Raw genomic sequence first — 14,550 nt, 5'->3', positions numbered from 1 at the left:
CCCACCCACAATAGATGCATGGATATCCAGGCAAATAGTTAAGGGAGAAGGACACTTCTAATAAGTTTGATATTATACTGGTCTGAATATGAATCTGAACCCTTATCATCAGAGGGTTACTCCTTATAGTATATCAGAATATGCATTTGTTGAAAAGTTTAAAAAGCACAGAAAACATTTGAGGTTCATGCACTCACATTAACTGTTGATTTGGCTCAACCAGCCTAATGTCACTTAGGCTAGGGACAGCAGTTACATATAAACCAGTTTAAGTGATCAGAAACTGGTTTAAACCTGTAACAGAACACAAGCTCTGTGCACATAAACCAGCTTCAAACTGACCCAAACTGGTTTAAGATAAACCTGGTTGAATGTAGTATCAGACTTTACAGATTTGGGTCAAACAAGTTTATGAAACTTCTGTCCTGATCCCTTCCCAGTTCAAGTTAAATCACAGTCCCGCATCATCCCAGAATGCTTTGCAGCCCTGGGCTGGGCTGTGCTTCTGCTCCAGAGAGCAGAGCTGACCCTGCCCCACTGCTGCCTAGCTAGAGCCATGAGGGCTGGCTGACAAAAGGCTGGGGGGAAGCAAGCCCAGCCTGGAATTCAGCCCAGCCTGCAGTGAGATGGGGGGGACTTCTCTCCCCCAACCCCCCTCCCATCTGGTGTCTGGGGCCAGGGAGGGGGGTTAAACATCCCTTCCCCCACTCAAATTTACTGCTGGCTGCAACTGTGGACTACAAATCCCAGAGGCACCTGGAAGCAGGAAGAGGAAGTGATGAGCAACCCTGCAGAGTCCTGCTGCTCCAATTCTGGACTGCAAATCACAGAGACCTTGGAGGCAGCAGAAAGAGGGAGTGAACACACAGCCAGAGCTGTGTTCTAACACCTCCCAGCTTCTGGCCTGAGCCACTGCAGGCATGTGGCTGTATTTTCTGTATCAAAGGTAAATGTCTGTTCACTTCTGTTTCAATTTAATTTGTGCATCTTAAACTAACCTGCAAAGACTGAACTGATTCAGCCTTGGGCTTTTTTCTATACCTAGCCATAATCTCTAGACTGCAGATAAATAGCTAACAATGTGAAGTGTGAAGACACAATGCCAGGTCTTTTGCCCCTCTTTCTTCCAGTGTACTGTTCCCTCTCAAAGACAACCTCTCAAGGACAACCTGCCATCAGATATAATCACTAACACAGCTGTTTGGCTCAGGCAACTAACAGCATGTTGAAAAGCTGATGAACAAGAACAATGAATCCTTCATCACAAGAACTGCTTTTCTCTGGAAATATATTTGTGTACCCTTACAAAAATTTTAGAAAAGCTTTGCTCTTAGACTGATATTTTAGTTGGAAAAGAGGTTCAGGAGAGAAGAACTGATATTGCTGTTTCCTTACCTGCATGTAAGCATTACTGGATTGGTGGCCTGGCTTCTGGGGCTGGTGTCTTTGATCCTTAGCTCTACCAGGTGCCCTCACAAACTTGGCAAAGCAAGAAAACCACTGTAGTGGTGCTCCCTCCTTATGACTGTTCTGAAGATCTCTGCCTCTAGCTTGCTTTGCAGCTGCCACAGGAAGTGCCTCTGGAGTGGCATTACCACCATGTTTTAAGGGATTCACATACCTAAGTGGGAGAAGGGGAGTTGGCAGAATTGAAAGCAGCCATCTCTAGCTACATTTGGGGAGTGGTGAGGACATATTCTGAGCATTGAAGTAGATATGGGACTATCCTATCTCTTTGCATTTTATCTTTTTATTTAAACAGTCCATAAGCCATTTGTCCATGTGACAGATTTGAATTGAATCAGGTTGAAAAAGCCAGGGTATTTTTTCCCACCACCATAGATTAGAATTTTTAGTTTTTAAAAATATCATTTACACATTTGTAATTGGTAATTTTGCAGTTCAGCAATAAGGGTGACCTGGGCAGCACATTTCTGCTTTTGCTGAATTAAAACAAAATATTTTTTCCTGAGCTTCATGACTTTACCAGTGCTTACTCCATGACAAATTTAACATTCAAAGGCTGCTTCCCTTCTTCCAGGCACCCTAAAATATAAAGCACTTATGCAATCATGAATAAGAGTAAAATAAATAGTAATGATATGCATGTTTATAAGCCCTGTTAGTTGAAGATCTCAGAGACCTTAAAAATTAAGTTTCATAATTCCCTTGAAGGATAGTTATGAATTTTTATTGCAGAAGGCATCAGCTGACATCGGTACAGAATCTGAAGGGTTTTTGTTTTTTTTTAAATGACGTGAAGTCGTAGAAGAAAATGCTTCTTGGAAAAAAAATAGGTGTGCTAGGTTGTTTGATAGGTTCTCTTGATGATCTGTAACTAGCAACCCTTGGACTTCGGCTTCCATTTAATTCCTCTAAACACTATCAACTGTGAGGGCAGAACAGACTTCCGGAAATTGAGTGTGTCTAGACATTCATATTACTCCAGTGTCTATTGTGCTGGGGTTTATTGCTCCCAGGTGCCACAATGTCATGTGTGCCTGGGACTGTAGCCTGTTGAACCGGGTCAGAGTAGCGCCAGCTGGCAGAGAGCCCTGGGAGTTAGCCTGTGAGCCCGGGCCTGCTCTGACCCAGCTCAACATGCTGCAGAGAGACTGAATGGCTCAGAAAGGTCCTCTAGTTTGGGGCTAGCCAGGAGGCAGCCCCTACCCTGAAGTACCCTCATGCCCCAGTCAGCTGTCAGTATCTACACATGCACTGCTGCAAAGTAAAAAACTCCTCAGTAGGGTATTATTTTTTTTATATGTACTACCCTGCTGCAAAGTTTATTAGTTTACTTCAGCATAATAGCCTTGGATGTATAGACACTAAGATATTTGCTGCAGAGCTAATTGGTCTACTCTACAGTAAACATCTCATGTAGATGCACCCACTGAGTATTGGAGTCTGGACTGTGGCCTGCAGGGGTGTAGCAGCATAGATCCATGTCCAGGGCAGCCACACAGCACCCAGCATAATACCAGCTCTGGCTGCGCCAACTACAGCAATGTGATCAGCTTCCACTGCAGAAACAGCTAGCTTCCCCCCCATCCATCCAAAGGTGGCACCTGAGGTTGTCGTCTTGGTCACCACCCCTCAGTTATGCTACTGGTCACCTGAAAAAGGATACTGTCCGCTCAATGTTTGAGACCACCTCTGAAGGTTAAGCTTTTTCACACACAAATTAGAAGGTTAGAAGGGAGCATTATGATCATGTAGACTGACGCAGGTGACAGAATTCACCCAGAAATTCCTATATTACCTCAGTAATTCCTGCTCACTGCACTGCACAAGAGTGGCTATTATTACATTTTCTACAGATCATCTGCCAGACAACCAGATGAACTGGGGTCACCAATCATTTGAAGAAATGATGGCCTAGTGACAAATGCCTCTGTGTTTCATACTTCCTGTTCCCTGAATCTAAAAAACTTCCTGCTACCAATGGAATCTTATATACTGTATTTGCCAATTGCTTGCAGAGGGAAGGGAGGGAGGATGAATCTAAATACAAGTCCTTGTAAAGAAGAGCACACACAGCATGAGCCACTACTGTATATTTCAGTATATTCACTCTGCTTTCTATCTGTTTAAAGGATCAAAGGGCTCAAAAAATGCTATTTTAAAACCAATATCCTCTTTAGCCTCATTATTCTATTTTTTAATGGTATAGTAGAGATACTGCACGGAATCTGATATTTCTTATGGTGACATATATCAGCAATAGAAAAAAAAAGAAAGTGTTATTTTATATTAGTAATCTGTTATCTGATCTATATTTTGATAGACTCAAGTTGATACTGTATCTGGTTAAAGCAGATAATTGGAACTATCTGTGGATAAAGTCAACACATCACCAGTGAAAACTGCCGTGAACATCAAAGTTTCCTCTGTACTGTGAAGTTTCGGTTAGAAGTAATTCAAGGTTGCCCACTGGGAATAAAGCTTATATGTAGCAGCATAGATCAGTGTAATTAAAGCTCAATTATCCATTCCAGGGTATCTTAATCACAAATCATCTGTACAAGGATCTCTCTTGAGTTGAACTGTGATAAGACAACATGTTTAAAAGCAATATGTGCATTCTTAGACATATGCAAGCATGATCTCTCTCTTTTATCCAAATACTCAGGATTTCAGTAATAAAGACTAGGATCTGGATCTGATTTATCTTGTACAATACTTTAAGTATTTTTACAATTACTCGATTCCAAAATCTACAAGGACCATCTAGAAAAAGGCTGATACCACAAGTATTGTTAGACTCTGATCAAATTAAATTCCTTTAAAAAAAGTAACATTTGGTCTTATGTTGAAGTATTCTCCATAATAATCAAAAGAACAGAGTAGCAGAGAGAAACAAAAATATTCCCAATACATTTCAATTACACTTCAGCAATAATGTATGCATGCTCAGGAAAGCAACCACCTCTCTCTGATTATCATTGCAGATTGTTAATTAAAGGGATCAAGGGAATTTCATTGCTTTAGGAATACTGAAAGAAACAAAAGGACAAACCGTTCGAGCCAAACTTTGTTGGAAGCTGGTGCCTTTCCGTAGATGAAGCTGAGTGGAAGTGGCTGCCTTGCGGAGACTGTCATGACTACCCAAAGTCTGATCACTGCAATTTGGAGAGGAGGAAAAAAAATCATTTCCACTTGCCAATTGCTTCCTACACACCCCATAAATCATATTTAGATTAGTTTCCAATATTCTGTTAAACAAACTGTGATATAGGGACACTGTTTCTTGCATTTGTATCTGTAGAAGCCTGTTAGAGTTTGGTCAGGGTTGTTTTTTAGGGGATGGGTGAAAGAGGCTGAGGGTGAAGTTACATGTTACACTTAGACCACACTGAATCTCTGGAATGTTAAGCAGCTGCAAAGTTAGAATGTGATGTGGGCATCACATATTAAGGGTTCATACCCTTTCTCACCTGCATGGCTCAGACTTGCCACTAGAGGGTGGCTAAGAGCCAGGATACCTGGACTCGTTGTTGGGGAGGGAGCTGGCAACATTGTATCCTGGGATGCTGGGGGACCACAAATTGCTAATTTATCCCTGTGGAGAAAACTGAAGTTACACTAACATGAGCTGGGCCCAGTTAACCCTTGCCTGAAGTGGCTTAACTTTGACATTCTCAGAGGGTATTTAGCACAAGTTAATGAGTTTCAACTTCTGAATGCTCACATTTTAAGCACCCTTAGTATGGCCTAAGTGTAACATGTTATTTCACCCTGAGAATCACCAAACTTAGTTGAAGTTCTAATTTCAAATATATTCTATGAAGGTCAGCTATGAAGGGGGGAAAGTATTGCACACAAATAGATCTTTTAGCATTCAAAGTCATACTCCATCTTTGGAATCTGTGCTGTGTGTAAAACCTCAAATTACCTTAGCTTATGCAAGTTATCTAGCACAAGATGATAGATAGGTGGCTAATGGGAAGTGATTGCTATTGTTACTATATTTTGTTAGCTAACTTGAAAAATATTAAAATTATATTTGATCCCCATATGCATAAAGACAGTGAACCATGATCCCAAAATGGGTCAGCTTCTCTGCTCCACCAAATTGATTAGGTGGCAGCAAAATGTGGTCCACCACAAGGGTCGTCCACAGCTGGAATGGTTTCGTAGGGCAGGGATCAGCAACCTTTTGTTAATGGCAGGCTGCATTAATGCAGCTCAGTCCCAAGTGGGCCATGGCTTGCAACCCAGCCACTACAGTTTTCCTTACTGCTGAATGCTTCCAGGTGCTGCTGATTTCCTCTGCAACTGAACGTTGCCACATGCTGCTAATTCTCTCTGGTGCTGAATGCTGCCAATTTCCCCCTGCTGTGGTAATCTGGATAAGATGTCTTTGCAGGCTGGATGTGGCCTAAAGGCTATAGGTTGCCACCCCTTGTTTTAGGGGCTGTTTCTGACAACTCTTGATAGAAAGTGTATACCAAAATAACTGCTAAACCCCACCCAACTCTGATAGGCCCTTTTAGCAATGCTAGGGATTGCATCTTAGCTGAATGTTTGACCTTGTATTTAAATTTTATGGGGGCTTAAAGCTTTTGCACTGGTTTTCTCTTGCTCTCTTTTTCAAATCAGATGAAATAATGCAAAAGTAAAGCCCAACATACATTTTACAAATTAAAAATCCCTGGGGTTTAATTGGTTTACAAAATGGCACTGATTTTTGCAAGGACAATTTATTTTTTTCATTGGGGCAAGTTAACATGCATCAGTTACATCTCCAGTTTATCTTCTGTCAGATTCATGTTGCTTCATTCAAGCCTTCATACATAAAACAGCCAGAAGGAATGCTCCAAATGTTTACTGCTATTCAGTTTGGCAAGTTCTTCTGTAGCCTCTGGGCCACTTAGGGAAAACAGGTTTTTTCAGATTTATCAAGTGTCAGGGAAGACTCGGAATTCAGATGGAAATCAGGTTTATCTCCATCTAAGAGCTGTACTTGGAGGGACTGCAGTCAAGTTTATTCTGTTTACTTTTAAAATGAATGTTCTTATGAATAATCAACAGAAATAGGAGCCTGCAGAATGTACTGTCGCACATATGGGTCTCTGGTAAAAAAGAAATATAATTTTAAATAATTAACTAGGGCTATATATAGCTGTCATTAGATACAATTACAGAGAGTTCAAACATCTGGGGATTTATCTCTTTTATGATGAGTAAATGCTCTGCATCTATTCCACACGGTAACTAGGTAAAAGGCGGGCCCCTTACTTCCAGTCACAAAAAGTGTAATTGTAGATGTGGCACTGTGACAAATGCACAGAAGGTTGCAGAAGGAGAAACCCATTTTCATTTGACAGAATAAATACCTAGAGCAAGGTCTTTTGACAGTGCTTCTGTTCATTTGCAAGATTCCTTGGTGTCAAGCACATGAAGAACATATTTAGGAGTAAAGCAGGGTGCAGAAGCCAACATACTGGAGTAATGAAATATTTGTGCTGCTGTAAAGCATGTAGCCATTATATCACTACCCTGCTCAAGTCCCTTTACTGACTACCTGTCTCTTTGCACAAGAAATTTCCACAAGAAGTTAAAACACTTTATCGTCACTGCTGGGTCTCTTCATCCTCATTCTGGGTCTCTGTACTACTTCCTGCATCTCTCTCCTTTTTTACTACGTTCTTCTTTTTGCCTTGCTTCTTGTCTCACTGTTGTGTCACTTTTGTCCTATTCTTGCTTTCAGCCTCCCTTGCTTCCATTCTTCTAGGACAACCCTCTATACACCTACAGAGTTCTCCTTCAAATACCTACACATCCATCTTATTTTCCACCAATTATTTCCACTCCCACCCTTCTACCTTCCACTCTACTTTACAAATGGTAGGTCTAACAGGAAAAATATTCACAAATATATGTGTGTATGATAAAAACCCTATTTGCTATGCTATCTTGAATTGCTATACTATCTGGAATCCCCTTTCTGCCAGTGTTCAATTTGGTTTATACTAGAGCACTTTGCTGATTGAACTACACTGGTATGCCTTACTGGTAAAGAATTTCTTCTGTGGATGCAGTTTATACTGGTAAAAAAGGCCGTTTGCCTGTCTAATTATTAAACAACACTTTGCCCCCCTCCACCTTCGCTAGACAAAACAAGCTACATCAGCAAAGATGGAGTTTTGCTAGTATAGTTGCCTTTACCCTAGGGGTGTGGTTTACAAACCTTTCTTTTGGCAACCACGCTTCTGGGCTAATGATTTCACTTCCGCAATTTCCAGTGTTTGTGACCATACTTTTAAGTACTATAACCCCTCATTTGGGAACTACTGAACAAGAAGCCTCTGCTGGCACATCTATCTTATGGTCCTCACTAAATTTCTGAACACCATAGCTATGGCACCATGGCAATGGTGCAGCACCATTGTGAAAGAAGCTTAATTTGTAATGACAAGAGAAAATGAGACTTAGTTTTACAAAGAACATATTAATCCAAAAGGTGCATGCTTCTAATGATTCTAATTTACATGAAGATAACTTTGTCCCTTCCATAATTAATAGCTTAAATTTCACTTTGAGAGAAAACCAATCCCTATTTAAGGCCTTAATCTTCAAAGAATTTAAGAAGGCAAAAATGTCATCATTAAAGTCATAGAGAAGCTTGCAAGCGTAAATTATGAAGGGGGTATATGCATGGAAATGTTTTATTGTTTTTCTGTTTACTACAGTGGCTGAGTTTTGAAAGCAGTAAGCTAATCATACTATATGAGAGTGAAAATGGGATTCAAAACTATATTTTAAAAACTTTAAAAAAGGAAGAGAAAGAGAAAACCCCACATGAATAGGTTCTGCACTACAATTGGTTGTTCTTACTGACAACAGCCACATCAATAAACAAAAAGGAGACTGACAGACTTTTATACAGCCCCATGCTATGTTTTACTAGGTCCTTTAAAATGCTCTGAGCAAGTGGCCTATAATTCTAAAGGCAGAAAGTCTTCATGGAGGATTGATTCATTACTGTCACATGGCAAGAACTGTTTTTTGGTTTGCTGACTTATGCATCAGAGACTGCTCAACTTCAATATAATTTATTTTTTTATAACATCTTTCATAAAAAGGCATCATAAAACCACATTTCAGTGGCATCTGTTCACATGCTAAAGTGAAAATGAAAGTTTGCAGGCAAGATTTAGAGAGAAGAGGTAATGCTGTTGGTTTGGGTGGAAGGGTGATAAAAAGAAGATTTTCAGATAGGCACTGCACAAACTAAAAGGTGGAAATGAAATGGCTAGTTTAAAGGAATATTGAACAGGTAGCAGGGAGACCAGGGAGTTTGATACTTTGAATCCAGAATTGTAAAAAAATAAAGTAAAAAAAACCCACCCCCAAAATACAGATGATCTAGAAGATCAAATCAATTATATTTGAGAACAAATAGAACAGCTGGTGAGGATGAATACTTCATGCTTACTTGGGTTGTAGAATTATGGACTACAGATGAAGATTAATCATTAAAAATGGAAATGACATGAATACATTGAGATGTGATACAATTAAAGGATAATTTAAGATGATGGAAGAGGCAGAGAAAAGACAAACATGAATCCTGACAGTGTTCTAGAGATGGTGTAAAGCAGACTTACAAAAAATGTAGAGAGAAAAAAGTATCATTTAGTGTGTGACAACTCCTAGCTTTCTGAGCTTCCAAGCAAAAATTTAAATTGAAAACCAGAAACTGAACATAATTCTAAACCAGAATTTCACAGTGGACACTGTGGGCCTCAAAACAAGGTCCTGGATCTGAACTTCCTTTAATTTGTGAGGTTGTTGCAAATATAAGTTTCCACTTAGGAAAAGCTCAGATGCTTCAGTAGCTCATGGGCATACAAAAAAAGTGACGGGGATAACAAACTTGCATCTTCACTGATGTGCCAATGCCACATGCCATGTTATTTCAAGCTAAGCTACAAGAATGTATTTATTCACTTCCAGCAAAAAAAGTCATTCATGTAAAGATTCCAGGCATCAAAGTTTTTGGTTTCTACTACAGGAGACATCATTAAGTGCTTGATAATACAGTTCAATCTGATAACAAATGCATGCCTTTCCCAAAATCCCATTGGCTCATTAAACCACCATGAGGTGAGGTACAGTTCATTGGGTACCTTGGAGGCTTTATGTTTAATATCAATGTGACTATAAAAAGAAAGCAGGGGCAACATTTGGGCACATAATCCTCCTTGCTGCATTATAGTTCAGAAAGCTAATTCTGGAATTCACCACCCTTCTGCATTTTGTCAGCGTACTTTCAAATTTACTATGCACATTCAAAGAAAGATAGCGAAGAAAGAGCAGCTCATAACCTCAGAAATTACAGATGGAAGTCCAAATTCATTTCTGAATCATCCCTACAGCCTTCAAGTTAAGTTACCTTAGGAACAGCTTTGGTTCAGGGTTTCAAAACGTATTTTAAGGGCTCTGGTGAGGAACAGAAAAGGGATGAAAGAACAGTGCAGGGTAGAATTACATCTGTGGAGGCCAGATCTTCAGCTCAGTGTTTTTTGAACTATGGTAAAGGGGGAAAGAAAACTACTGAGAACATTATTGACCTTGTTTCACTGCTAATGAGATATGCAGAGATTCTGCAAGTACAGCATTGAGACAGTCCACTATTGATAAGTTCTCTTCCAAAAACCTGAAAATAAAGCTGTTTAGAACACACTGCACACTGTACTGAGACATACTGAGCTCATCCTCAAACAATGGCTTATTATTTCCATTTTATTAGCAATTAATAGGAAATGAGAAGGGGGGAGGAGAAGGGAAAGGGAACCAGACCCTCTTATTCATCACAGATCTAAGATAAATGGAAATAAGGGTGTTGATTCTCATCTTCCTGGGTCCTATTTTGAACTAGCTTACTATTCCTCATTTTAATATATTTGCTCCTGTTTTACAAAAAAGTGAGCAAGTGCAGAGCCAGCTTAGAAATGCTAAGGAATTCATGTCTATATCTTCAGCTTCAAAATATATTTGATTACAGGCATGTGAACTTACTTTTCTAGTAGCTTTTATAGATTTCACCAGTACAGTACAGAACATATGTTCTTTATTACCTGCTAGAAATGAAGTTCCAAGTTACTATCTGATGCTCTGAAAGGCCTACTTCTAATGTAGAGTGATTCCCTCACACTGCACGAACACATAACTATCTCTCTTCACAGTCATACACTCAGTAGCATCTTAGTGCCTTCATTTACTCTACTACTGCTATATACTGTAAAGGAACACCACCTTATACGGCAAGACTTCATAGCACTTGTCTTTCTTTATTTAGTAGTTTTCATGATTGCAGAGCTACAAGTTAAGTGACATCAACTCATACTTGTAATATTTCCTGAGAGACATCACAGGCATTAGCATCCCCATTTTAGGCATAAAGGAATCATGACAGACAGAGAGGCAAAACTAACTATACAGAGCTGCACAGAAAGTTGAGAAGAGCTGGAATTCGAGGGCAGGTGTTCCTACCTGTTTGACCAACGCCTCCAGAAGTAAACTACACTGCCATCTCAATAGAGCCCAGTGTAAACACAGTATATTACAGGTGCTTAAGAAATTATGCATTTGAAATGTGACTGGAACAAATCCCAGTGTGTGAATATCTCCCAAAACTTGAGGAAGATGAGCTGAAGATTTGTGTCTTGTATCCACTGCTATTACTCTCTCCCTATTGTTTTGTTTTCAAACACAGTACAACACTTGAGTATTTGGTGCATTACATATACAATGTAAGGAACAGTCAACGGCATTTCTTAGTAAGATACGTACTTTTGTAAAAATTCATCAGACCCACACACAATGAGAAAACACTCTTCCTGCTCTGGATATTGATCTGTGCAGCGGAGGATCTCTGCAATTAAGTCACGGACAATGCAGCTAGCTGTAAACAAAGATAGTAAGAAAAAATTAATAGGATTTTGGTAGAGAATTGTTGGCAAGATTTTGTAGCAGAGAATATAAGATTCACAGTGTAATTGTTAACTACTGCTGCAGTCTAGCTCCATCAAGAGGAATCAAAATGAGTCACAACTGATTTAACATTTACTTTTTTTCCCTGTGACTTCACAGAAGAGTGAATTTTTGCAATTTATCCTGTCCTGAACTCAGCCTTGTTTTGAGGGTACTTGTGTCTTAAACTATAAGCTGATCAACTATGAATCAGGAATGGAAGAGACCCAAGTAATTTTCCAAAAAAAAGATATACTTTTTTTCCCATTCTTGTTGAAAGCTAGTCTACATTACCCATAGCAAATGGATTTCTTCTCTTAAACAAGGCCCAAAAGCTACTCCAGAGATTTAGGTACCACTATAACCTGCTACATCCATTTCACTTAACCATGCCCAGCAATGGCTGGGTGCAAACACTGCATGCAGATGTATATTAATAGGTCTCAAGGCATATAATTTAGTGGTCTGAGGATTTCTTCCCAGGCCTGCTTCCACTTTTTTGTCACATCAGGATGCGAGTATCTGAGCCTGGGGCCATTCAGGAGCTCAGGCACAGAGCGCAGTCAAGATGGCTGAACAGAATCTGAGGACAACCAGGTCAGGGAGCCAGGAGGTCAAGCCAAGAGCAGGGACTGGGATCAAACCAAATCTAGAAGACAGAAGATCATGTAGAGAGCAGAGCCAAGAAGCAAGCTGAATTAAGAAGCCAGAAGATCACATAGAGAGCAGGACAGAGGAACAAGTCAGCAGGAACAACACAGTGATCCAGGGTCAAGTTAAACCCTGCTGCCCAGAGGCTTTGTGGACCAAGTTAGGAGTTTATATGGGGAAGTAGAGGGTCAGCTGACCCTAGGGCTAGGGGCAGAATTACACATGAACTGGTTTAAGTGACCAGAAACTGGTTTAAACCTGTAACAGAACAGAAGCTCAGTGCACATAAATTAGTTTTAGCGTTTAATCCATTTTCCATCAGGCTGAGACCTTTTGGGAGGATTTGGTCCCAAAATGAAAGAGATTACACAGAAAGATTATGTTTATTCAGGGTATGTACAATCACTACATTTTGAAGAAATATTTTCTTCCAGTCAGATTGTCTACAACCCAAATAACCAAAACACAAAGAAGTTCATAGATACTAGGGTTGGAAGGGACCTCAATGGATCATTGAGTCTGACCCCTGCCGGTGGCAGGAAAAAGTGCAGGGGTCATGTGACCCCAGCCTGGTGTTTGTCCAATCGCTTCTTGAAAACCCCCAAGGTAAGTGAGAGCACCACCTCCCTTGGAAGCCCATTCCAGATTCTGGCAACCCTAACTATGAAGAAGTTATTTCTGCTGCCCAACCTAAATCTACTCTCTATCAGCTTGTGGCCATTGTTTCTGGTTATTCCAGGGGGTGCACTGGTAAACAGAGCATCTCCTATTCCCTGACCCCCTCCCCGCCACGGGTGAATTTATATAGTGCCACACAGCCGTCTCTTGCGGAGACTGAAAAGTTCCAAGTCTCTTTCCTCATAGGGCCTTCTCTGCAGGACTCTAACCATATGAGTGGCCCTCTTCTGGACCCTCTCAAGGTTGTCCACATCCTTCTTGAATTGCAGCATCCAGAACTGGATGCAGTACTACAGCTGCAGCCTGACCAGTGCCACATAGAGGGGAAGCATCACTTCCCTGGACTTATTTGTTATGCAAAGTACGGTTAGCTCTGCTACTTACTTCTTCACATTGATGGCTCACATTCATCTTGGAGTCGACAATGACTCCAAGATCTCTTTCTGTCACTGTGCTGCTGACAAGGTCATCCCCCAGCCTATAGGTGTGTTGGTGATTCCCTCTCCTTAGGTGCAGCACCTTGCACTTGTCCTTCTTGAACTGCATCCTGTTGTTCTCTTCCAACTTCTCTAACCTGTCCAAGTCCACCTGGATTTGGTTTCTTCCCATCAGTGTGTTTCCTTTGCCCCACAGTTTGGTGTCATCTGTGAATTTGGACAGAGTGCTTTTCATGCCCGCATCCAGATCGCTGATGAAGATATTGAACAGCACTGGCCCAAGGACTGATCCTTTGGGGATGCCACTCCCCACATTTTTCGAAGTCGATACCGACCCATCCACCACCACTCTCTGGGTATGAGCCTTAAGCCAAGTTGTAGGGTTTTTTTTAAGTTTAATCCCTTCCAACAAGTCATATTTTGTCAATTACTCAAAGATCAATACAAACATAAAAAAATTGCAATCCAACCCCTCTCGTCATTGTTCCCCTTGCCAAAAAAAAAAACCCCAAACAAAAAAAACAGATGTTGCGTCTGTTTTGCACCACAGTATGGATACATGACAGCAGTAAATTGGCTTAATTAGCCAGCTAAATAGAGTTTTAGGGGCAGCTTTGCCTCAAAACAGTCATAGCTTACAAGAGAATCTGGTCCAAATTTTTCAGGCTTTTTTTTTTTTTTTGAAGGTAGAACAATAAATACCAAATTACTTTTCATGTAACATTGAGGAAAGAAATAAAAAAATTCTCAATGAAAAAATTACCAAAACAAACAAAAATAATGTCCTCAGTTTAAATGAAAAATAACATTTTTTGGGTTTCAGTTTCTTCGGAGAAAAAAATCCAGTGTCCACATCTTCATTAATGATGTGGACATTGGAGTCAGAAGCGGAATGGCCAAGTTCGCCAACAACATCAAACTTTGGGGCAAAGCATCCACACCAGAAGACAGGCGGATGATCCAGGCTGACCTGGACAGGCTCAGCAAATGGGCGGACGAGAACCTGATGATGTTTAACACCAAAAAATGCAAGGTTCTCCACCTTGGGAAGAAAAACCTGCAGCATCCTTATAGGCTTGGCAGTGCTACGCCGGCTAGCACTATGGAAGAAAGAGACTTGGGGGTCATAGTTTCATAGTTTCTAGGGTAGGAAGGAACCTGAGTAGATCATCTAGTCTGACCCCCTGCCATGGCAGGAAAGAGTACTGGGGTCAAACGACCCCAGCAAGGTGTACATCTAGCCTCTTCTTAAAGACCCCCAGGGTAGGAGCCAGCACCACTTCTCTTGGAAGTTGGTTCCAGA

The 14,550-nt window shown here is 40.6% G+C and overlaps 1 protein-coding gene across 1 annotated transcript in view; it reads right to left on the bottom strand.

Moving 5' to 3' along the window:
* The window catches only part of PIK3C2G (phosphatidylinositol-4-phosphate 3-kinase catalytic subunit type 2 gamma), a 448,194-nt gene that overhangs the window by 403,467 nt on the left and 30,177 nt on the right, over window positions 1-14,550 (bottom strand). The window contains exons 4-5 of the mRNA XM_019515837.1: window positions 11,302-11,413; window positions 1,396-1,621 (exon numbers count right to left, since the gene is read on the bottom strand). Coding sequence (XP_019371382.1) covers window positions 1,396-1,621; window positions 11,302-11,413 — 338 coding nt within the window. The remainder of the gene's footprint in view (window positions 1-1,395; window positions 1,622-11,301; window positions 11,414-14,550) is intronic.

Source organism: Gavialis gangeticus, unplaced genomic scaffold (genome assembly GCF_001723915.1).
Source record: "Gavialis gangeticus isolate Ggan-Ray unplaced genomic scaffold, GavGan_comp1, whole genome shotgun sequence".
NCBI classification, from domain to species: domain Eukaryota; kingdom Metazoa; phylum Chordata; order Crocodylia; family Gavialidae; genus Gavialis; species Gavialis gangeticus.
Note: the sequence above shows the minus strand (reverse complement) of the source record. Positions and strands in the feature narration are given on the sequence as shown.